The sequence below is a fragment of the Somniosus microcephalus genome, chromosome 19, assembly GCF_052327205.1.
Source record: "Somniosus microcephalus isolate GS21.2 chromosome 19, FLI_Smic_1.0, whole genome shotgun sequence".
Classification (NCBI taxonomy): domain Eukaryota; kingdom Metazoa; phylum Chordata; class Chondrichthyes; order Squaliformes; family Somniosidae; genus Somniosus; species Somniosus microcephalus.
Genome location: NC_141005.1, coordinates 31,398,848 through 31,421,147, shown reverse-complemented (window position 1 = coordinate 31,421,147; position 22,300 = coordinate 31,398,848). Strand labels below are relative to the sequence as shown.

At 47.9% G+C, this 22,300-nt stretch overlaps 1 protein-coding gene across 1 annotated transcript in view; it reads left to right on the top strand.

Annotated features, from left to right (window-relative positions):
* The first annotated feature begins 831 nt into the window (after positions 1-831).
* The window catches only part of scarf2 (scavenger receptor class F, member 2), a 199,744-nt gene continuing 178,275 nt past the window's right edge, over positions 832-22,300 (top strand). The window contains exons 1-4 of the mRNA XM_085961481.1: positions 832-1,536; positions 2,323-2,381; positions 2,485-2,586; positions 6,326-6,842. Coding sequence (XP_085817607.1) covers positions 1,403-1,536; positions 2,323-2,381; positions 2,485-2,586; positions 6,326-6,842 — 812 coding nt within the window. The 5' untranslated portion in view covers positions 832-1,402. The remainder of the gene's footprint in view (positions 1,537-2,322; positions 2,382-2,484; positions 2,587-6,325; positions 6,843-22,300) is intronic.

Below are 22,300 nucleotides of genomic sequence, written 5' to 3'. Positions count from 1 at the left end.
CTTGTTGTACAGTCAGTGCTGGGTTCGTTGGTCCTGTTGTGTAGAGTTAGGAATAGATTTTGAAATATTGTAAATTGAGTGATAGCTAATTGGCAGCCCATTTTACATCTCTCCTAAAAATGGACATAAAATGGGGGGAAGATGTAAAATGGGCTGCCGACTGACTATTACCCGTTTTACACGATCACTGAAAATCAAAATCTACCCCAGAGTCCTGGTATAAACACCATCTGGGAATTTGAAATTGAAAAATGCTGGAGATAGAGATGCCAGGATACCTTTTTTAAAGGGGTATTCTATAACCCTTTGTCAGAACTGGCACTCAACTGGTTTTCATGAACGCCAGTCCCCCAGAAGTTATCCTGTTTTCTTTCTCCGACGAATCTCCAGCATATTCTGGGGTTGTGGCCCCGTGTTTGCACATAACATAAGAATATAAGAAATTGTAGCAGGAGTAGGCCATTCGGCCCCTCGAGCCTGCTCCGCCATTCAATAAGATCATGGCTGATCTTCTACCTCATCTCCACTTTCCTGCACTATCCCTATAAGCAGTAGGCTGCTTTAAATTGTAGCCTTCGACTGGAAGCTGTAAGATTTTTCTATTCCAGAGACTGCATTGCAAGGTCTGGGCTATGTGTAAGGGGAGACCAATTCCTCAACGCCCCTGGGAACTGGCCTGACATCAGGAACCGGGGAGGTCACGTCAACGAGAGTTTGTAAAACTTATGTATATATATGAAAAATACTTGAACTGATTGTGTGCGTGTTTTTTTTTACACGCACTCCCGCGAATGACACACACACACACAGCCTCTCTTTAAGTTCTCAAACCCTGAGCAAGAAATACGGTAACGAATCAGGAATTTGCTTTCCTTGGGCTCCGCCTGCTGGAAGTTCCAGTGGCAGAACAGCTGCCCTCCCGACTGCTGTTTCGGTGCCAAGCTCCCCGTCCAGGACACAGGCGAGGACAAAGTGGACAACTTCATCCAACTCTGGGAGTGTGTGAAATTAATTTACTGCGAGAGAATGAAGGAGCGACCTCGGAGCAGGGTTACTGGGAGCCCTGGGGATCTGACTTAATTTAAACAACAACAACAAGAAAAATCAGTCATAACGGGATTGAAGTTGGAAAGTTTAAAAAAAAAAGAAATTTCAAGAATGGAGAAGTGGATGTAGTCGGAGAGGAAGGGATGGCGTTCTGAAAGGCACAACTCCCTCTGTTAGTCATTCACTTGGTGGATTTTTGATCTGTTTCCCTGGGATTAAAGTTTTGAAGGATGCTCCCAGCCTGAACCTCCTAGATCGGGACACTCTGCGCCTTTATCCCGGGATGACACGGGGCTGTCCCCGGGACGTGCTAGCTGGCTTGATGGACGGGTGAAGGCTTGACTTTCTCTGAGGGATGCTGAGCCGGACTGTCTGTACAATGGATCCGAGCACAGGCTGCTGCTTCTGGGCTGCTCTGGTCGCTCTGGCGGCTCTGAGCCGGAGCCAGGAGCTCAATCCTAGCGGCAGGAATGTGTGCAGGACACAGGGGTAAGAAGTTGGGAATTGGGAAAGGAGGGGGTGAGGTGGGGTGGGGGTATCCTGAGACCGCCCGAGTATCCCATCGCACCTACTGGGGATGCTCAGGAGGAATATTCAGGGACATCTTTAACTGGGAATATCACCTGGCCAGCTCCAACCTGTCAGCCACAACTCCAAATATTTTCTGAGGCATTTTGGTTAAATGTTTTGCTGTGATTTAACGGTTGGTTATTATTAAAGTTTGTCGGCCCCCTCTCCAAATCAGGACTCAGACGAAACCCTTACGTTCAGACCCCTTTAACCCACATCTGGAGATCAAATCAAATAGTTTCTGTCTCTTCCGAATATTTGTTCTGTGTTTTAATGTTCTCCTTCGCCAGGCAAGGCGTCAAACTCCAGTTGTAAAATGATACCAGGGTCAGAGCAGGGAATGGAACCAGGAGCCGGGTCTGTCCTAGTCTGAAGACCCCCGTCACCACTGCCCTGGGATAAAACGAGTCTGAATCTCAACATTTTATCTCAGACAGAATCCAATGATTATTGCAATGGCTGGGAACCACGGGGACTGGGGTGTGGTCTGTTAACTGGTGGAGAGCTGGTAAGGCAGCAGATGGGACAGGAGTTTTAATGTTGGTCCTGTTTTATTCGCAATTAAAGAATTGTTAGTTTTGTTGGGTTAGGGCTTTTTCAAAATAATTTAAAAAAAAATCAGTTCTTACACACACGCATATATATAAATTAATACATTTATGTATAATGACAATACTTTTTCTCTCTTTCCCTCTCCCCTCAAAGTTCTCCTGGAGTTGTGTGTTGTCCTGGGTGGAAACAGCAAGACAGTGAATGTCCAATAGGTCAGTAACCTTTCAAATGCTCATCAGCTTTAATCTGATTGTTAATAATTCCATGTGAACTGTGCAAGCCTGACCCCCTCCTGCACCTTCTCTCTCTCTCTAGCTCTCTGTCAGGGAAACTTCACCTGCAAAGCAAATGAAATCTGTGTCAGACCCAATGAGTGCCGCTGTCGGCATGGATACTTCGGAGCCAACTGCGAGACCAGTGAGTAAAATCTTAGTCATTACTGTGAACAAAATGGTAACTCCCTACAGTTACACAATATGTGATCCTTACCCTGCTGAATAAACTAATTTTGTACAGTTACACAGTGAGTTACCCTTACCCTGCTGAATAAACAGTAATTGAGTAGTTACACGGTGAGTGATCCTTACCCTGCTGAATAAACACTCTATACAGTTACACAGTGAGTTACCCTTACCCTGCTGAATAAACAGTAATTGTGTACAGTTACACGGTGAGTGATCCTTACCCTGCTGAATAAACAGTAATTGTGTACAGTTACACAGTGAGTGATCCTTGCCCTGCTGAATAAATAAAAACCCTGTATAGTTCAGAGACCAATAATGTGAATTTACTGCTCCTTTTGATTGATGTGATCTGGGCGCGAACCCATTAGCTAGCTTGCCCCTTTTCACCATTTATTTTATTACCTAAATGGCTGTTTTAACATCAACATGACAATTTGCAATACATGCAATGCATGACAATCCATTTGCTGCTTTGCAGGGATTTTTTTAAATTCCCTTTCTGTATTTCTGTGTACAATGCACCATATTGAGTGGGAGAGGTGAACATTTTTGATGTTGATTTCTGACCAACCCAGGGAGGTACTTGGAACTGGCCCCTGATTGTGGAGAGGCAGTAAGCCTCCACTCCAAGTGGCTGCATGGCTGAAGTCAAGAGCTCACCATGTGTTAAAGGGATGCAAACCTGCACCTGCTATTTCCCAACCAAGCATGGTTCAGCTCCAATGTTCTTCACCACCCCACGTAGAGGTAACCGATTTAATACAACTATCCAGTGCAAGAGCTCAAAGTAACAGCCTGCTCATTGGGCAGAATTAACAGCAGTGCAACTTCAGAATCTATCATGTTTTCTCAGAAAATATACCTTTCATTTTTATTAACCCTGCGGTTTTCATTTACTATTTCATTTGTGTGTTTTGTCCATTATCATCCAAAACCAGCACACCCAGCATGATCGTCCAGCTTCTCCCAGCTGTGTGTGCATTAACCTTGCTACTAATGCCAGCTTGGTGGTCCACAAGGTTAGATTCACCCTGAAAATGAATTTGACTACACTCTATTCATATTACATCAAGTCCAGCTGTTATACAAGAGCCAGCATGCTCAGATCTCCATTAATATCTTGTGGGAAAGAAAAAAGAAAGACTTGCATTTATATAGCGTCTTTCACGACCACCGGACGTCCCAAAGCGCTTTACACCCAATTAAGTACTTTTTGAAGTGTAGCCACTGTTGTAATGTAGGAAACGCAGCAGCCAATTTGCACACAGCAAGCTCCCACAAACAGCAATGTGATAATGACCAGGTAATCTGTTTTAGTGATAAATATTGGCCAGGACACCAGGGATAACTCCTTTGCAATAGTGCCATGGGATCTTTTACGTCCACCTGAAAGAGCCTCGGTTTAACGTCGCATATGAAAGACAGCACCTCTGCCAGTGCACTACACTGGAGTGTCAGCCTAGATTTTTGTGCTCAAGTCCCTGGAGTGGGACTTGAACCCACAACCTTCTGACTTAGAGATGAGGGTGCTACCAACTGAGCCACGGCTGACACCAGTATTGCTTGGAGCAGAACCCCAGTATTGATTGCAGAGGAATCTGTACACTAACACACCTGTAATTTTGTACAGTTACACAGTGAGTGATCCTTGCCCTGCTGAATAAATACAGACTGATACTAGCAATTTACTGTTGTTTTCACACAGCAGGCAGCAGTAAAATAGGAAGTGCAGTAGGGATGGAGGATGCAGAAAATGTTTCTCAGGAGGATTTATATCTATTATGGAATTGGGTAGATAAACTGTAATTGAAATTTAATACAAATAAAAGTAAAGTCTTGCATGCCGGAAGAAAAAAAATAGTTGTTCAACAAAGGGAATAGAGTTAGCGTAGGAGAAGTGGAAAGTAACCGTGGAGTTACAGTAGATTCAGCACTTTCACTGTGGAGACAATGTGGCGATGCAATTATAAAAGCAATTAGAATGTTGGGATGCATTACCAGAGTAGTAAAGTGGGAGCAAACGGAAGGATCTCAGACTGGAAAGCTGTGATGAGTGGTGCACCACAGTCTGTGTTGGGGCTGCTGTTATTTATTATATACATAGATAATCTGGGCTTAGAAATTGAGAGAGCAATATCAGAATTGATTACAGCATTCCAAGTGTGGTCTGGCTAGTGCATTATAAAGCCTCAGCATAATCAAGCACAAGGGGACAGAAGCTTAAGATTAGAGGTAGGCCATTCAGGAGGGAAATCAGGAAGCACTTTCTCACACAAAGGGTAGAAGAAATCTGGAACTCGCTCCCCCAAAGGCTGTGGATGCTAAGACAATCGGAGCGTTCAAGACTGAGATCGATAGATTTTTGTTAGGTAATTGAATCAAGGGATAAGGAACAAAGGTGGGTAAATGGAGTTGAGGTGCAAATTAGCCATGATCTGATTGAATGGCAGCGCAGGCGCAAGGGGCTGAATGACCTACTCCTGTTCCTAATGTTACTATGGTTATCAAATTTTAAAACATATGTACATATTCGATTCAAGATGGCGACCGAGGCAGTCCGGTAAGTGCTCTCCTGCTTTGGACGGCCCGCACCCCCCGCCACCCGCTCCCAATGCCGGAGCGATGTGTTCAGTGAGTCGGGTGGAGGCAGCGCAGCAGCGGGAAGCGGCAGCAGCAGCCACGAAGACCTGCTTTGGCACGTCGCCCGGCAGCTCCTCATCGTGAATTTCTGTTTCGGACTAGGAGGAGGGGAGCTGGGCATGGCAGTTGGGGGCCGGACGTGAGCGTGAGAGGCAGGCCCCGGGCCGTTGCAAATTTGAACCGGCGACAGTGCAGGAAGCTCGCAGTTCGAGGGGAAGGAGGGAGAGCCGGGCATGGAGACCTGAGGCCAGATGGTGAGCGTGAGAAGAAGGACACCATATTGTGGAGCCGGCAACAGGGAGGAGGAGTCTGCGGAGACGGAGCGGCTGATGGACATCGCGTTCCCACTGCCATTGGACGCAACTGAATTGACTTTTACTGAACATGGCGCTGTAGAATAGCGACATGTCTCTGTGAGCTCCCACAGCCTATTGTGGAAGTGATCGGGGAGTAAAAACATTCCATTGTAGTAATACATATGGCAAATAAAATTGATTTGATTTGATTTGATATAGTAAAAATGATACAGAGAGGAGCAACAAGATTGATCCCACATATAAAGGGGATGTCTTTTGAATAATGATGGAGAGTTGGTTCTGTACAATCTGGAGATCTTATCAAGGCAGATGATGGATTGATTGGCATAGAAAGGGTGAACTCAAACTGTTACTTGAAGTTGAGACAGGCCAGTAGGAAGAGAAAACATATTTAAATGAATGAAAAGTAAGTTGAAATTACATCATAGAAAATATTTCTTTACTGAAGGGTGATAAACATTTGGAATAATCTAACATCTAAGATAATGGAGTCAAAATCATCTGAAATGTTCAGAATACAGGATGTTATAATGGGAGAATTAGCATGCTAGAATATGAGATTCAATGGACTGAATGGCCTTTTCATGCCCTCGATTTTTTCTTATGTTTGTACAGTGGGTATCAAACTGCAGCTGCTTGTAAAACAACATTCAGAAAAACTTCCGTGCGACGCAGAGTGCAGCTGGGATGTCTTTCCTTAAGAGTTGTCTAAGCTGTGGTCTTTTATCATTTCAGAGTGTCCTGAACGGTTCTGGGGCCCGGACTGCAAGGAGATGTGCCTGTGCCACCCGAACGGGCGCTGTGCAGACGCGACCGGTAAATGTACCTGTAACCCCAACCGCTGGGGGCCAACCTGCAATAAACTTTGCCTGTGCCGCTATGGGAAATGTGATCAGGACACCGGGAAGTGCAAATGCGAGCCGCACCGCTGGGGCACCTCCTGTTCCAACATCTGCTACTGCAGCTCCAACTCTCAGTGCGACCCCAAAACAGGCAAGTGCATCTGCCAACCAGGCTGGTGGGGTCGCAGCTGCCACAATCAGTGCTCCTGTAACAGCTCGCCGTGCGACCAGCTGGTGGGGCGGTGCCAGTGTAAGGAGAAGTTCTGGGGGCAGAGATGCGAGCGCTGCCAGTGCGTGCACGGGAAATGTAACGCTGTCGATGGATCCTGTTCGTGCTATCCTGGGTACAGAGGGAAGTACTGCAGGGAGCCCTGTCCAGCTGGATTTTTTGGCCTGGGATGTAGAAGGAGGTATGCTTTACAGAATTATCTGTGGATTCTATTGCTTTGGTCAGCTGGGTGCCTGACACACGTGGAAGCCAATCATTATGGTTAAGAGTCACAACACGAGAGCGTGACATAAGTCGTTTTGGTTTGCCTACGATGGGGTGCACGCACTCTCCCCATAAGGCCACACCCCAGCTACCTAAGCAGAGAGAAGTTAGGCACAGGTTGCCAAGAGCCGAAGCTTAAGGGCCCCCAAGTGTGCACCTGGGTAATGTCTTACAGGGAAATCTGGAGCCAAGTGGGAAAAATCCCATCCCCACTGAAGGACTACCCCTCTAGGTCCCATCAATGAGCCTGTCTAATTAGTTAGTCATCAACATCACCCGACAGTAGTGGCCAAGGTTGTTTGACACAGAAGATCAAGTCAGTTCTAATCTCCCTTCATCAGGTGCGTCATCTTGGAGCCAACTCAAACCAAAGAGGCCTACTTCACACTCTCCGCACTCCTGGGAAGACAGTCACTAGTTGGTCATTAGGTGGCTGCAAAAGTGGGTTCAAATCTTGCTAGATGGGCCTCACATATCAGGAACTCCTGAGAAGCATGGACAGCAGCACAACTCATCATCCAATGAGTGCAGATGTGCACATCAGCAGATCAGTTCACACATGCAGGTAGTCACAAACACACAGCTCCAGACACATTGAGGGTAACACTAACGTTGGGTGATGGTGTAAAATGGGCGTTATCGAGTTGGCCGATTATTATTGAAGTCGGAAAGGCAAATTCAGACGAGACATACACTGGTCTGCCAATTTGATACACCATCGGCCAAAGTTAAAATGACCCCTGTTGACACATAGAGACAGACAGACTCACTCACACAGACACTGGTTAGACTGGCTTGCATCCTCTCACCCCCCCCCCCAAAAAAACCCATCTTGTGAGAAAAACAACTGCCACTAATTGACTCAGTCGGGATTTAATATTCAGTGAAAACAGCACGTTTGCACATTGAAATGACAGCCCAAGAGCAACGTTGGGTGGAAAAAAAAAATCAACAATGCACCATGTTTAAAAAATTAATGTAACGTGATTCTGGTACACCGAACGCTGACTGCTGTGTACAGCTGCAGAGTGAACTCTCGCCGTGAATGGACAGTATTGTCCTCACTTTTGTTTCAGGTTTGGAAACCCACTCAGCAACCCTTGGCTGAAGTATTTCTGCTAAAACCATCAATTGCGAGCAGATTTTTTTTTGTCATGTAGGTTGCTGGAGATTTTATCTGTGAATCAGATCTTAGGGAACTTAAAGCAAAGATAATGGGGGCGATTTTACTCTTTGTTCTCGGGTGGAAATGGGCCGGTAGTACGGTGAAACTGGGGGTGCACAACTTACTGCCCCATTCCCGCCAGACACAGGGGCTTTATTATCCCACACCAATCGGGATCCTACGATGTCAATATGGTGCTGATGAGATTTTGAAGTACCAATGGATGGAGCGTAGTCTGGGTACATCCAGTGGTGCGGGATGTAGCGTGGCCTAACCTAGAGGGACTGCTGCAGGCAGATCCAAAAAAACTTTAAAAAACGTTTTAAAACTTATTTTTCTGGGGCGAGTTGGAACATTACTGCTCCTCCTGGTCCCACAAAAATGGAACTATCCCCCCCGCCCCATCACCCTCTGCTGGGATTGCCTCCAACCCCCCTTTATCCCTACCTGGAATAGCTGAGCTCTGCTGGGGAGCTGCCAGATTTCCTGCCCCCTTCCCATTGGCGAGCTGCTCAGAGTGTGTGCGCATTCAAACGGGGCCCGATTGTGAAAGTGGCTCGGGCCTCCGACAGCTTCCATCGGGCGTGCAGCGAGCTCGATCCACCCCCACTCCAGCCTGATGGAAGTGAACTCCCCAAAATCAACCACAATATGTCTCAGATCAACTTGGAAAAGTTGATGATGGTGCTAAAAACGAGTGATTACGTATTGGCATTCAGAAAATCACAAGGCAGATACGGACGAGGAATGGCATTCAGCTCATCCTTCCTCATTCATCCGGAACAGTTCCCTCCCATCACAGCACATTGCTCTTTGTTAAACGATTTCAGTGATTTTACAACAAAACAACAACTTGTATTTATATAGTGCCTTTAACGTAGTAAAACGTCCCAAGGAGCTGCACAGGAGTATTTTAAGACAAACAATTTGACACAGAGCCACATAAGGAGAAATTAGGGCAGGTGACCAAAAGCTTGGTCAAAGAGGTAGGTTTTAAGGTGTGTCTTAAAGGAGGAAAGAGAGGTAGAGAGGCGGAAAAGAAAGAAAGACTTGCATTTATATAGTGTCTGTAATGGCCTCAGGATGTCCCAAAGCGCTTTACAGCCAATGAACCTTTGCAGTGTAGTCACTGTTGAAATGTAGGCAATGCGGCAGCAAGGTCCCATAAACAGCAATGAGATAATGACCAGATAATCTGTTTTGGTGATGTTGGTTGAGGGATAAATATTGGCCAGGACACCGGGGAGAACTCTACTGCTCTTCTTCGAAATAGTGCCGCGGGATCTTTTACATCCACCTGAGAGGAGAGACTGGGTCTTGGTTTAACATCTCACCTGAGAGACAGCATTCTCCCAATACTGCACTAAGAGTGCCAGCCTGGTTTATCTACAGGAAACTTTGTGCTATCCGGCACCGACGGGACCGAGCTGTTGCCGTTCTCTCAAAACTGCCGGACACTCCAGCGCAAATGTTGAAAGATACGGAAGTTTCTGAACTCCGTATCTGTCAACAAACCCTGTTGCTTAGCAACAGCTTCTAAACAGTCCAAGCGTCTCTGTAGTGTCTCTGTAGCTTAGCAACAGCTTCAGCAGACCTTGCAGAGCTTGACTGTTGAGGAAAAAAGCAACGGAAAAAAAACCTAACGAAAACGGCACCTGATTTTTGCCGGTGGCTCGAGCAGTTAGCCTCCGGCTAACACAAAGTTTCTTGTACTCAGGTTTCTGGAGTGGGATTATGAACCCACAATCTTCTGACTCAAGAGGTGAGAGTGCCACAGCTGACACCTAAAGGATTGCTTGGGAAGAGCACCTGGAGCAAAATTGAATAGAAAGATTTGCCCACCCGATTTTCCTCCTTGTAGTCAGACGTACAGGTATACAGATGCATAAGTAACTAGAAAATATACATCCTTTGGTGCCTCACTGCTTAAACGGGCCGGGAATACGGCCACCATCTCCCCCCCCCCCCACCCCCACCCTCACCCCCCGCCCCCCCACCAAAATTATAACAAGCAGGTTCGATGAAAGGTACATGATTTCTTGGGCCGCTGTATCTAAATGACAAATACAAGATGGGGTTCAACTCCCTGCACAGGTTCACAGAAATATAATATGGTTCAGTGGGCTTCCATACCCTTCTCTTTGTTCCATATTTTGTTGGTGCTGCTGGTGTGGTGAAGCCTAAAGGTCTCACTAAATCGATGGAATAAGAATCCCTCTGAGCACTATGTGGAGCCATATCGTAAATACATTTGTTAAGATTTATTTTGGTATTTCTAGTGGAGCTATAAACACATTCCTTTAGAGTATGTTTACAATGTAATCTCAGTGGGAGCTGAGTCCCTTTATTGCAGGAGTGGGCTGTTTCTCAATAAAGGTAACTCTACCCTTCTGTGTGCTTGTCTGTGGCACTGTGAATAGAAATTATATCGTGTCAGACGATCTGTACAGACCAAGTCAAGGCTCAATATAGTTTTCAGGTGAAGTGGGGGTCGGGGATAATTTGACCAGTGCACACAAACATAATTCAGTAGGAAACAGAAGGGTAGAGTTGGTTGGAGAGTAGGTGTTTCTCTGCAGTACAGGCTGAGGAGCTGGGAGATGCAAAACTACTGGCAAGAGAGTGTAATTAAAGTGTGACAAGTTTGCATCACTAGCCCCAGACACAAGCATTTATAATGGAAGAGATTGACAAGTGACAACAGCAAGTAAGGTTTTGCAGATAGGAAGTGCGCACGATTTTAATATATTAGAGATATTTATGGCAATAGAATAGTTCAGACCAGATCAAAGACCCTAGAAATGGTACCTTGATGTGACCCTGTTTCAACAGTGAAACGTTCACTGTAAAACTCCTCTTATAGTGTCATCTTCCTGAGGTGTGTTAATTGTCAGAAACATCCTCTGAGGTGTTGAACTGACCCATGTGCTATGCCACATTATAGCAGGGGTGAGTTGCTGATCTCTGACTGCTGGGCTATTGTTGCTGGGACACTCCCTGAAGGGAAGATAAATTCCTTCACTGCCGTCTTAATGGGCTGCTGGTGGAGACACAGGAGTGGTCTGATATCCCAATTGTTTGAATGGAGAGTAAGACATGGCACAGGGAGCATTGGATAACTTTTTTTTTTAAATGAGAAAATAAAAACAAGTACCTCTAATGGCCCAGCGTGGTACTGTGCTATACAGACTAGCAAGGAGCCAGGTTCCGTCCCCAGCCTGTGCTAGGTTAGCTGATCATAGCCGTTGTGGCAATTGGGACACATGTAATTGGCCTCAACGCCCCTGGGCTAGGGTTGGGAACATGAGCCAGAATTCCTGCTTCCAATCCAGTGACCCCTGCTTGGGAGTGCATTAGTGTGGACATCAAGGTTAAGGATTAGGCTTAATGGTCAGGCCCGCCACAGTTGAGTAGCACCATCCAGGCTCATGCATGAAGGTAAGAGAGGGCGGCTGGCACCAGGGAACATGTACCCCAGAAAGAGTTGTCCCCTTCAGGAGAGGATAGGAGAAAATTGCAAAATAAAACAATAAAATCAAACTCGCCCTGTTTAGGCAAACCATTAGTTCTCGAATTACGACTGCACCTGAGGACCGTTTCGGTTGTGGGTACAGATTGCAAAATAAAAGACTAAAAACTTAAATGATCCTGCACAGTTCCCAGAAAAGGCTGACAGGGTTCCTGGGGTGAGGGTAGGAGCAGGCTGAGGCCACTCACGTGACACAGCTGTGAACATTTAAAAAAAACATGTGGAACTTCTCAAACTGGATCCCAGAATAAGGCAGAAAAAGATGTAAAACGATCTGGAACACAGTCTAGACAACAGGAAGGCCGGATCAAAACACGCAGGGAGCAGCAGTTTGTGGGCAGGCATACAGAATATTAATCAGATGAGGCAAGGCTATCGGGGATTTGTGAACCCCCCCTCCCCCACACTCCGGTCTCTGCCACACTACACCACAGGTAGGCAGTTTGACACGAGCGCGGGACAATGATTTCTTGTTTGTATGGTAACTGATTCTGATCCCTACATGAAAATGCTGGGTGAGAACGCAATGCAGTGTTCAGATTCCAATGCCACTCTCCTAATTCACGTTGCTTTAACTCACAGTTGGCGCTCCAAAGTGTGCGTGTGTCACACACAATCATTTTCCTTTTCTAATTTCTGCAACACGTTGGGATAGAAGTCAAGAGATAAACGTGAACTACAGTTATTAACTCGGGGCTCTAAGTTATGAGGAAAGACTCAAGGGGCTGAACAGTTTTTACATTATAAAATAGACAATTGAAGGGGGATAAAATTGGATTGCTTTGCGCCTCCCGTTAGCGTGCGTAGCGCCCCGCTCACGCCCTGGCCGCAAACTTGGCTTGCGCCCTCTGACCTACCGCCGGACGCTATGCCTGACAGGGTCAGGGTGCCGTGTTTGCAGCCGGGGCGGCACAAATTAAAAAGGGCAGGTGCCGGGCGGACATTTTTTTTTGGGCTGCCTGCCAGCACCTGCCACCCTCTCGCTTCCTCCTGCGGGGTGCAGGCCGCGATCGGTCAGCCCGGCCCTCCTCTTGAGTGCCGGGCACGTTTGCTGGCACCCCACTCCCCGGTGGTCCAGCAGGGCCCCGGGGCCCCTCCCCTTTAATCAGGAGAGGGAGGCCTGTAGTACCACGCCGCTATGTGCCAACGCGCATGGCGCTGCTGCACGTAGCACCATGATATTCAATGGGAGCGCCCCAAGAGGGAGGGGGAGTGCCTCCAGTATCGCCTTGTATTGCTTCAGTTTCGCTTCTGTTTGGGGCGCGACCATTCAATTTCAGGCGCGTGGGCGCTAACTTTTATCGGGGCGCTAAAAGTCACGCCCCGGCGAAGTTAGCGCCCCAAAGGAGGCGCGACCCAATTTTTCCCCCCAGGTCTTTAAAGGTCTGAGAGGAATACATGATGTAGGTTTAAGTGAGGACATGATTTGAACTGTGAGCCCAGAACCAGAGGAAGCAGGCTTAAAATTAACAAGTCATAAGTAATGCTAGAGGTTAAAGATTTTTTTCCTCTCACAGTGTAGTAGTTATGTGGAACAGAGTCCCAGCTGAAAGCAGTTATTGCTGTGTCAAATAACTTCTTCAAAAAGGAGTTGGGAATGTGACGAGAGGTTACAGGGTGGGTGTAGAATAAGATTTCCACTTGCTCCATGAGACACAATGGGGTAGATGTTCACCCCGAGTAGACTTCGGGCAGTCAGCTGGCCTCCCAGTAGGCCCGGTGGGTAGCCTGGCCCATTTTGAAGGTTGGGCTCCATTATAACACAACACCCTGATTCAGACATGTATTGCCATTCCGTCATTGTTTTTGGGTCAAAATCCTGGCACTCGCTACCAAACAGCATTGCGAGAGTTCCTTCACCATGTGAACTGCAGCGGTTCAAGAAGGCCCACCATCACCTTCTCAAGTGCAAGTAGGGATGGGCAATGAATGCTGGCAAGCCAGAGACGCTTACTTTCCGAAGAATGATGGAAATAAAGTAATTCTGGTTTCAGTGATTCCAAAGCCACCTGTATTTCTGGAGTTTATTGATAGTTTTTTTTTCTCCTGCTACAGTTGATGCAAGTGCAATTGTTTGGTGTTGGTGTTGCTGTTGAATCTGGTGATCCTGTTTGGTGCTGCTGCTGCTGGTGTAGTTATTATTGGTGTTGCTTTTGGTCTTAGTGTTGCTGCTTGGTGCTGAAGCTTCTATTTGGTGTTGGTAATTCTTTCTGGTGTTACTGTTGAAGCCAGTGCTTCTGTTAAAGCAGGTGCAGTTGTGTGGTGTTGCTGCAGGAGGAGGTGTTGCTGTTGGAGGAGGTGTTGCTGTAGGAGGAGGTGTTGCTGTTGGAGGAGGTGTTGCTGTAGGAGGAGGTGTTGCTGTAGGAGGGGGTGTAAGAGGAGGTGTTGCTGTAGGAGGAGGTGTTGCTGTCGGAGGAGGTGTTGCTGTAGGAGGAGGTGTTGCTGTAGGAGGGGGTGTTGCTGTCGGAGGAGGATGCTGTAGGAGGGGGTGTTGCTGTAGGAGGGGGTGTTGCTGTAGGAGGGGGTGTTGCTGTAGGAGGGGGTGTTGCTCTAGGAGGAGGTGTTGCTGTAGGAGTGGGTGTTCCTGTAGGAGGGGGTGTTGCTGTAGGAGGGGGTGTTGTAGGAAGGGGTGTTGCTGTAGGAGGAGGTGTTGCTGTAGGAGGGGGTGTTGCTGTAGGAGGAGGTGTTGCTGTAGGAGGAGGTGTTGTAGGAGGGGGTGTTGCTGTAGGAGGGTGTGTTGCTGTAGGAGGAGGTGTTGCTGTAGGAGGAGGTGTTGCTGTAGGAGGGGGTGTTGTAGGAGGGGGTGTTGCTGTAGGAGGGTGTGTTGCTGTAGGAGGAGGTGTTGCTGTAGGAGGAGGTGTTGTTGTAGGAGGGGGTGTTGCTGTAGGAGGGGGTGTTGCTGTAGGAGGGGGTGTTGCTGTAGGAGGGGGTGTTGCTGTAGGAGGGGGTGTTGCTGTAGGAGGAGGTGTTGCTGTAGGAGGAGGTGTTGCTGTAGGAGGGGGTGTTGCTGTAGGAGAAGGTGTTGCTGTAGGAGGGGGTGTTGCTGTAGGAGGAGGTGTTGCTGTAGGAGGAGGTGTTGCTGTAGGAGGGGGTGTTGCTGTAGGAGGGGGTGTTGCTGTAGGAGGGGGTGTTGCTGTTGGAGGGGGTGTTGTAGGAGGAGGTGTTGCTGTAGGAGGAGGTGTTGCTGTAGGAGGGGGTGTTGCTGTAGGAGGAGGTGTTGCTGTAGGAGGAGGTGTTGTTGTAGGAGGATATTGCTGTGGGAGGGGGTGTTGCTGTAGGAGGAGGGGGTGTTGCTGTAGGAGGGGGTGTTGCTGTAGGAGGAGGTGTTGCTGTAGGAGGGGTGTTGCTGTAGGAGGGGGTGTTGCTGTAGGAGGGGGTGTTGCTGTAGGAGGAGGTGTTGCTGTAGGAGGGGGTGTTGCTGTAGGAGGGGGTGTTGCTGTAGGAGGCAGTGTTGCTGTAGGAGTGGGTGTTGCTTTAGGAGGAGGTGTTGCTGTAGGAGGAGGTGTTGCTGTAGGAGGAGGTGTTGCTGTAGGAGGAGGTGTTGCTGTAGGAGGGGGTGTTGCTGTAGGAGGGGTGTTGTAGGAGGAGGTGTTGCTGTAGGAGGGGGTGTTGCTGTTGGAGGAGGTGTTGCTGTAGGAGGAGGTGTTGCTGTAGGAGGGGGTGTTGCTGTAGGAGGGGTGTTGTAGGAGGAGGTGTTGCTGTAGGAGGGGGTTGTGGTGTCCGTGTGTAGATAAAGACACTGAAGACAGGAGTTGGTTCATAGGTATTTACTAAGCAAGTCTGGGGGGGCGGTTTCTAAAGGATATGCACAATACACAGGCTTATATAGCCCAAGTGGCAATTACCGGCATTACGCTCACCTGGGGCTCTTAAAGGCACATACACCACAATTCCTCCCCTTCTAGCTAACTAGTACATCATATTTTAAGTAATTATTAATTACATGTTATATGCAAAATAATATACATTGCTGTATTAATTAATTATAAGTTAGTCTCTCAGGACTTCCTGACTCGGTCCGGATAACGCCTTGGGGGTGTAGTAGTTTCTGGTGGTGTAGTAGGTCCTTCTGGCAAGGCTGATTCGTCTTGAAGGCCAGTGTCGGGTTCATCGGGCTCCAGTATCACCGGATCGGAGGTAGATATGGGTATCTCTACTTCATCGTTAGATGTATAGAGTGGTGGTGTAGGTTGTCCCTTTTCGGAAGACTTGATGATTTGGTCAGCATGGCGCCTTATTATGCTGTCTCCGATGTCCACGGTATACATCAGTGGTCCTAATCGTGTGCAGATAGTTCCAGGCTGCCATTTCTCGGTACGGTAGTCCCGGGCCAAAACCGGTTGGCCTATCTGGAAGGCCCTAGTTGGCCTTTCATTCATGGCCTGAAACTGCCGGTTCTCCACGTCCCTTCGGATGTTGGGCTTGACCAAATCCAGCCGGCATCTTAGGTTTCTATTGTAGAATATCATGGCGGGAGTTTGGTTAGTAACCATATGCGTTGCATTCCTATATGCAAATAAGAAGTTATCCACCTTGTGCTGAAGTTTTATGTCTTCATTACCCATGGCCTTGATGGCCTTCTTGAAGGTCTGGACAAACCTTTCAGCCAATCCATTGGTGGCGGGATGGTATGGGGCGGACATGTAGTGCTTTACCCCATTGTTCTTTAAGAACTTTCTGAATTCTTCGGACACAAATTGCGGTCCATTATCAGAACATATCTGCTCCGGCAGCCCATTCCTGGCAAATATGGTCCTTAATACTGTGAGGGTTTTTTCCGTGGTGGTGGAGGACATCTTTATTACCTCCGGCCACTTGGAGTGTGCATCCACTGCGATTAAGAACATTGAGTCCATAAATGGACCAGCAAAGTCGATGTGCACCCTTTGCCAGGAAGATGAGGGCCACTCCCATGGATGTAGAGGGGCCTGTGGCGGAGCATTTTGGACCTTCTGGCATCCTAGGCAGCTCTTGGTCATGTCTTCGATGTCTCCATCGATACCTGGCCACCATACAAACGCCCTAGCTAGGTTCTTCATTTTCACTCCACCCAGATGCCCCTCGTGAAGCTCCTTTAGCACTTTATCCTGGAGTTTGGGTGGAATCACCACTCTGGATCCACACATCAAGGTTCCTCGGCACACTGACAGCTGTTCTCTTCTTTGCGAGAATGTGGGCAACAGTGGTTCGCCATGTGCTGGCCATCCCTTCACTGTTAAATCGTAGACCCGTGAGAGAGTAGGGTCATTTCTTGTCTCCCTTTCAATGGCAGAATTTGTCACCGGTAGACATTCCACTATGGTAGAGTGGAATATCTCTACTGGGTCTACTGTAGGTGCCTCTTCTATCGTTGGCAACGGTAGGCGTGATAAACCGTCAGCATTCCCATGCTGTTTTGACCCTTTGTATTCAATGTTGTATTGGTGTGCCCCTAGAAAAAGGGACCACCTCTGTAGTCTTTGTGCCGTCATAATGGGGACACCTTTTTTAGGGTTGAATATGGAGATGAGGGGTTGATGGTCAGTCAGCAAGGTAAATTTTTGTCCGTGTAGGTAATGGTTGAATTTCTTCACTCCCCATACCAGGCTGAGTGCTTCCCTGTCTATCTGGGCATAGTTACGCTCAGCTGAGTTCAATGAGGGTGACGCAAAAGCTATCGGCCGTTCCGAGCCATCAGGGAATCTATGGGACAATACTGCTCCTATGCCGTAAGGGGATGCATCGCACGCCAGTCTGATTGGTAGTGATGGGTTGTAATGAGCCAAAATTTTCTCGGATGTGATTAAGTCTTTACATTTATGGAAGGCACGTTTACAGTCTTCGTTCCATTTCCAAATCACTCCTGTCTGTAGAAGATCATTAAGAGGGTGTAGAATAGTTGATAAGTTCGGTAAAAATTTATGATAGTAATTTATTAATCCCAGGAATGACCTTAATTGTGAAACATTTTCAGGTGCTGGGGCTTTTATAACTGCTTCAATTTTTTCAGGTGACTTATGCAACCCTTCCTTATTAATTATGTGGCCACAATATGATATCTGATTTTGGAAAAATTCGCACTTGGGGCGATTTGCTCGTAGGCCCCGTTCTTTCAGCCTAGTGAGCACCTGCTCCAAATTGGCAAGCTGCTCGTTGTCGTTTTCTCCTGTTACAAGGATGTCGTCTAGGTAGCATTGAGTCCCCGGAATCCCTTGCAGGACTTGCTCCATAGCTCTTTGCCAGATAGCTGGAGCTGATGCTATTCCAAAAACCAGTCGATTGTACTGGTACAGGCCTTTGTGTGTGTTTATTGCGAGATACTTTTTAGAGGTCTCCTCAACCTCCATCTGTAGATATGCCTGTGCCAAGTCAATTTTTGTGAAACGTTTCCCTCCGGATAGTGAGGCGAAAATATCTTCTATCCTCGGAAGAGGATACTGTACCGTGTGAAGGATCGGGTTTACAGTCACCTTAAAGTCCCCGCAGATGCGAATTTTTTTCTGTTCCTCAGAGTTATTTTTCAATGTTTTTTTCATGACTGGAACGATGGGTGTTGCCCATTCGCTCCAATCTATTTTGGATAATACGCCTGCCTTTTCCAAATTCTTCAGCTCTGCCTCGACTGCCGGACGTATTGCGTATGGCACCGGTCTTGCCTTAAAAAATTTTGGAATTGCTGTATCTTCCACTTTTATTGAGGCGGTGATGCCTTTCAAGGTTCCTAGTTTCTCTTGAAACACTTCTTTGGCGTTGGCCAAGATGTCTTTTAATCGTTCAGGTATGATGTCATCATTGTTTTTTTCCTTACTGGTCACCGTCAGTGCCTGAATGGAGTGCCAGTCTAAACGTATCTTTCTTATCCATTCACGTCCCAACAACGGTGGACCACCATCTTGTAGAATGTATAAATACAACTTTTGTATTTCTTTGCCGTTGTATACCACAGGCACCCTTATTTTTCCTTTGGGGTAAACTTTCTGCCCCGTATATGTTTTTAAGATAATGGATGTGTCTTTTAGAGGTATATGCGAAAATAGCCTCTCGTAATCTCGTCGATTTATTACGGTTAGAGCTGATCCTGTATCTAGCTCCATTTTAACTGGGGACCCTGCTATTGTGAGGGTAACCCAAATGGTTTGGTAATCCTCTTTGGCAAGTACATTATGTAATTTGAGACAGCTTAGTCTCTTGTTTCCGGAGTCGCTATCGCTATTCTGGTCTTCGGAGCTATTGTCCGTCATCATTTGTACCTTCCTGTACTTTTCTTTATTGATTTTTTGTTTTCTGTCAGTGGATTTATTTTGTCCAGATTGGCATACCCGTGCAATGTGTCCAATCTTACCACATTGCCTGCATGCTTTGCCCTTGAACCAGCAGTCCCTCTGGTTATGGGTGGATCTGCCGCAGCGATAACATCTTCCGAACTCCTGTGTCATTTTATGGGTGCCGAAGTCCTGTGTCTCTTGTTGTATCTCTGCAGCTCCTTTTGCTGCTGCTTCGTATGATACAGCCATACTGAAAGCTTTGTCCAATGTTAAATCTTTTTCAGAAAGCAGTCTTTTTTGTGTTCCTTCACTTAAGAGACCGCAAACAAATTTGTCTCGAAGATAATCCGATAGTCCTGCTCCGAATTGGCAGTACTTTGATAGCTTTCTTAATTCGTTTAGGTAATCAGCGTTACTTTCATTCTTGTGTTGATTTCTCTTGAAGAACTTGAATCGTTCCGCTATCAGCAGCGGTGTTGGGTTTAAATGCTCCTGCAGGGTATCAACAATTTCTTTAAAAGTCTTGTCCTTTGGTTTGGCTGGAGTGATTAAGTTTCGTAACAGCCCGTATGTCTTCGTGCCCATTAAGTTCAGAAGTACTGAAGCTTTTTTTTCATCTGTTATTCCATTTGCAGTGCAATAAACCTCTACTCTTTCCACGTATGTGGTCCAATCTTCTATTTCGCCATCAAAAGCCTCAATATTACCAGATTTAGGCATTTCAGAAAAGATATGGCGCTTCCCGCGCTTTTTTTTTCTCTGTAGCAACGATATGGCACTTCCCGCGCTTTCCCGCCGCTGCTACCGATAACAACGCTGTTTTACTGTGGTTTCCGTTTATTCACTGTTGGAGACTCGTTCCCGACGGAGGTCTAAACGCTGACCTGCTTGCCGCGCCGGCCGTCTCTCGAGTGCACCCTCCCAGTCCGTTATTGCTTGCCTCCGATTTCGCTGCCTGTCTCAGCTGTAGAGCCCGCCGCTGGAGCTCCAGCCTGACGCCCAGGAAGGATTAGCGCAGTACCTGTCACCAGCTTGGCCAGCTGGTGAAACCACAGTTTCTCTTACTTCCTTGAGTCTTCTGGACGCTGGAGGAATCGATGTCCTTGAGGTGCTGCCGAATTGCAGGTAAGTCCGTTTCCACTTCGTCGCCACTGTAGTGTCCGTGTGTAGATAAAGACACTGAAGACAGGAGTTGGTTCATAGGTATTTACTAAGCAAGTCTGGGGGGGGGTTTCTAAAGGATATACACAATACACAGGCTTATATAGCCCAAGTGGAAATTACCGGCATTATGCACACCTGGGGCTCTTAAAGGCACATACACCATAATTGCTCTTAAAGGCACATACACCACAGGGGTGTTGCTGTAGGAGGAGGTGTTGCTGTAGGAGGAGGTGTTGCTGTAGGAGGGGGTGTTGCTGTAGGAGGAGGTGTTGCTGTAGGAGGGGGTGTTGCTGTAGGAGGAGGTGTTGCTGTAGGAGGGGGTGTTGCTGTAGGAGGGGGTGTTGCTGTAGGAGGGGGTGTTACTATAGGAGGAGGTGTTGCTGTAGGAGGAGGTGTTGCTGTAGGAGGGGGTGTTGCTGTAGGAGGGGGTGTTGCTGTAGGAGGGGGTGTTGCTGTAGGAGGGGGTGTTGCTGTAGGAGGAGGTGTTGCTGTAGGAGGGGGTGTTGCTGTAGGAGGGGGTGTTGCTGTAGGAGGAGGTGTTGCTGTAGGAGGAGGTGTTGCTGTAGGAGGGGGTGTTGCTGTAGGAGGGGGTGTTGCTGTAGGAGGGGGGTGTTGCTATAGGAGGAGGTGTTGCTGTAGGAGGAGGTGTTGCTGTAGGAGGAGGTGTTGCTGTAGGAGGGGGTGTTGCTGTAGGAGGGGGTGTTGCTGTAGGAGGGGGTGTTGCTGTAGGAGGGGGTGTTGCTGTAGGAGGGGGGTGTTGCTATAGGAGGAGGTGTTGCTGTAGGAGGAGGTGTTGCTGTAGGAGGAGGTGTTGCTGTAGGAGGAGGTGTTGCTGTAGGAGGGGGTGTTGCTGTAGGAGGAGGTGTTGCTGTAGGAGGAGGTGTTGCTGTAGGAGGAGGTGTTGCTGTAGGCGGAGGTGTTGCTGTAGGAGGAGGTGTTGCTGTAGGAGGGGGTGTTGCTGTAGGAGGGGGTGTTGCTGTAGGAGGGGGTGTTGCTGTAGGAGGAGGTGTTGCTGTAGGAGGGGGTGTTGCTGTAGGAGGAGGTGTTGCTGTAGGAGGAGGTGTTGCTGTAGGAGGAGGTGTTGCTCTAGTAGGAGGTGTTGCTGTAGGAGGGGGTGTTGCTGTAGGAGGGGGTGTTGCTGTAGGAGGGGGGTGTTGCTATAGGAGGAGGTGTTGCTGTAGGAGGAGGTGTTGCTGTAGGAGGGGGTGTTGCTGTAGGAGGGGGTGTTGCTGTAGGAGGGGGTGTTGCTGTAGGAGGGGGTGTTGCTGTAGGAGGGGGGTGTTGCTATAGGAGGAGGTGTTGCTGTAGGAGGAGGTGTTGCTGTAGGAGGAGGTGTTGCTGTAGGAGGAGGTGTTGCATTAGGAGGAGGTGTTGCTGTAGGAGGAGGTGTTGCTGTAGGAGGGGGTGTTGCTGTAGGAGGAGGTGTTGCTGTAGGAGGAGGTGTTGCTGTAGGAGGAGGTGTTGTAGGCGGAGGTGTTGCTGTAGGAGGAGGTGTTGCTGTAGGAGGAGGTGTTGCTGTAGGAGGGGGTGTTGCTGTAGGAGGTGGTGTTGCTGTAGGAGGAGGTGTTGCTGTAGGAGGGGGTGTTGCTGTAGGAGGAGGTGTTGCTGTAGGAGGAGGTGTTGCTCTAGTAGGAGGTGTTGCTGTAGGAGGGGGTGTTGCTGTAGGAGGGGGTGTTGCTGTAGGAAGAGGTGTTGCTGTAGGAGGAGGTGTTGCTGTAGGAGGGGGTGTTGCTCTAGGAGGAGGTGTTGCTGTAGGAGGAGGTGTTGCTGTAGGAGAGTGTCTTGTTTTAAGAGATGGTGCTGCTGTCACTGATGTTTGTGCCTCAGTTGGTGCTAGAACTTCTGTTTAGTTTTGGTAATTCTGTCTGGGATTGGTGCTAGTGCAGCTGTTGGTGCTGATGCCGATGTTTGCTGCCAGTGCTGCTGTTAATGCTGGCGCTACTGTTTGGTATTTATAGTAACATAGAAGCATACAACACAGAACGAGGTCATTTGGCCCATCGTGCCTGTCTGCTCTGTGGAAGAGCTTTCCAATTAGTCCCGCTCCCCTGCACTTTCCCAATATGGCCTGGAAATTTCTCCTTTTCAAGTATTTATCCAATTCCCTGTACAAAGTTACAATTGATTCTGCCTCCACCACCCTTTCAGGCAGTGCATTCCAGATCAGAACAACTTGCTGCATAAAAAAAGTTCTCCTCAGTTCCCCCCTGAATTTTTTGCCAATCATCTTAAATTTGTGTCCTCTGGTTACTGACCTCCTGCCAGTGTTAACT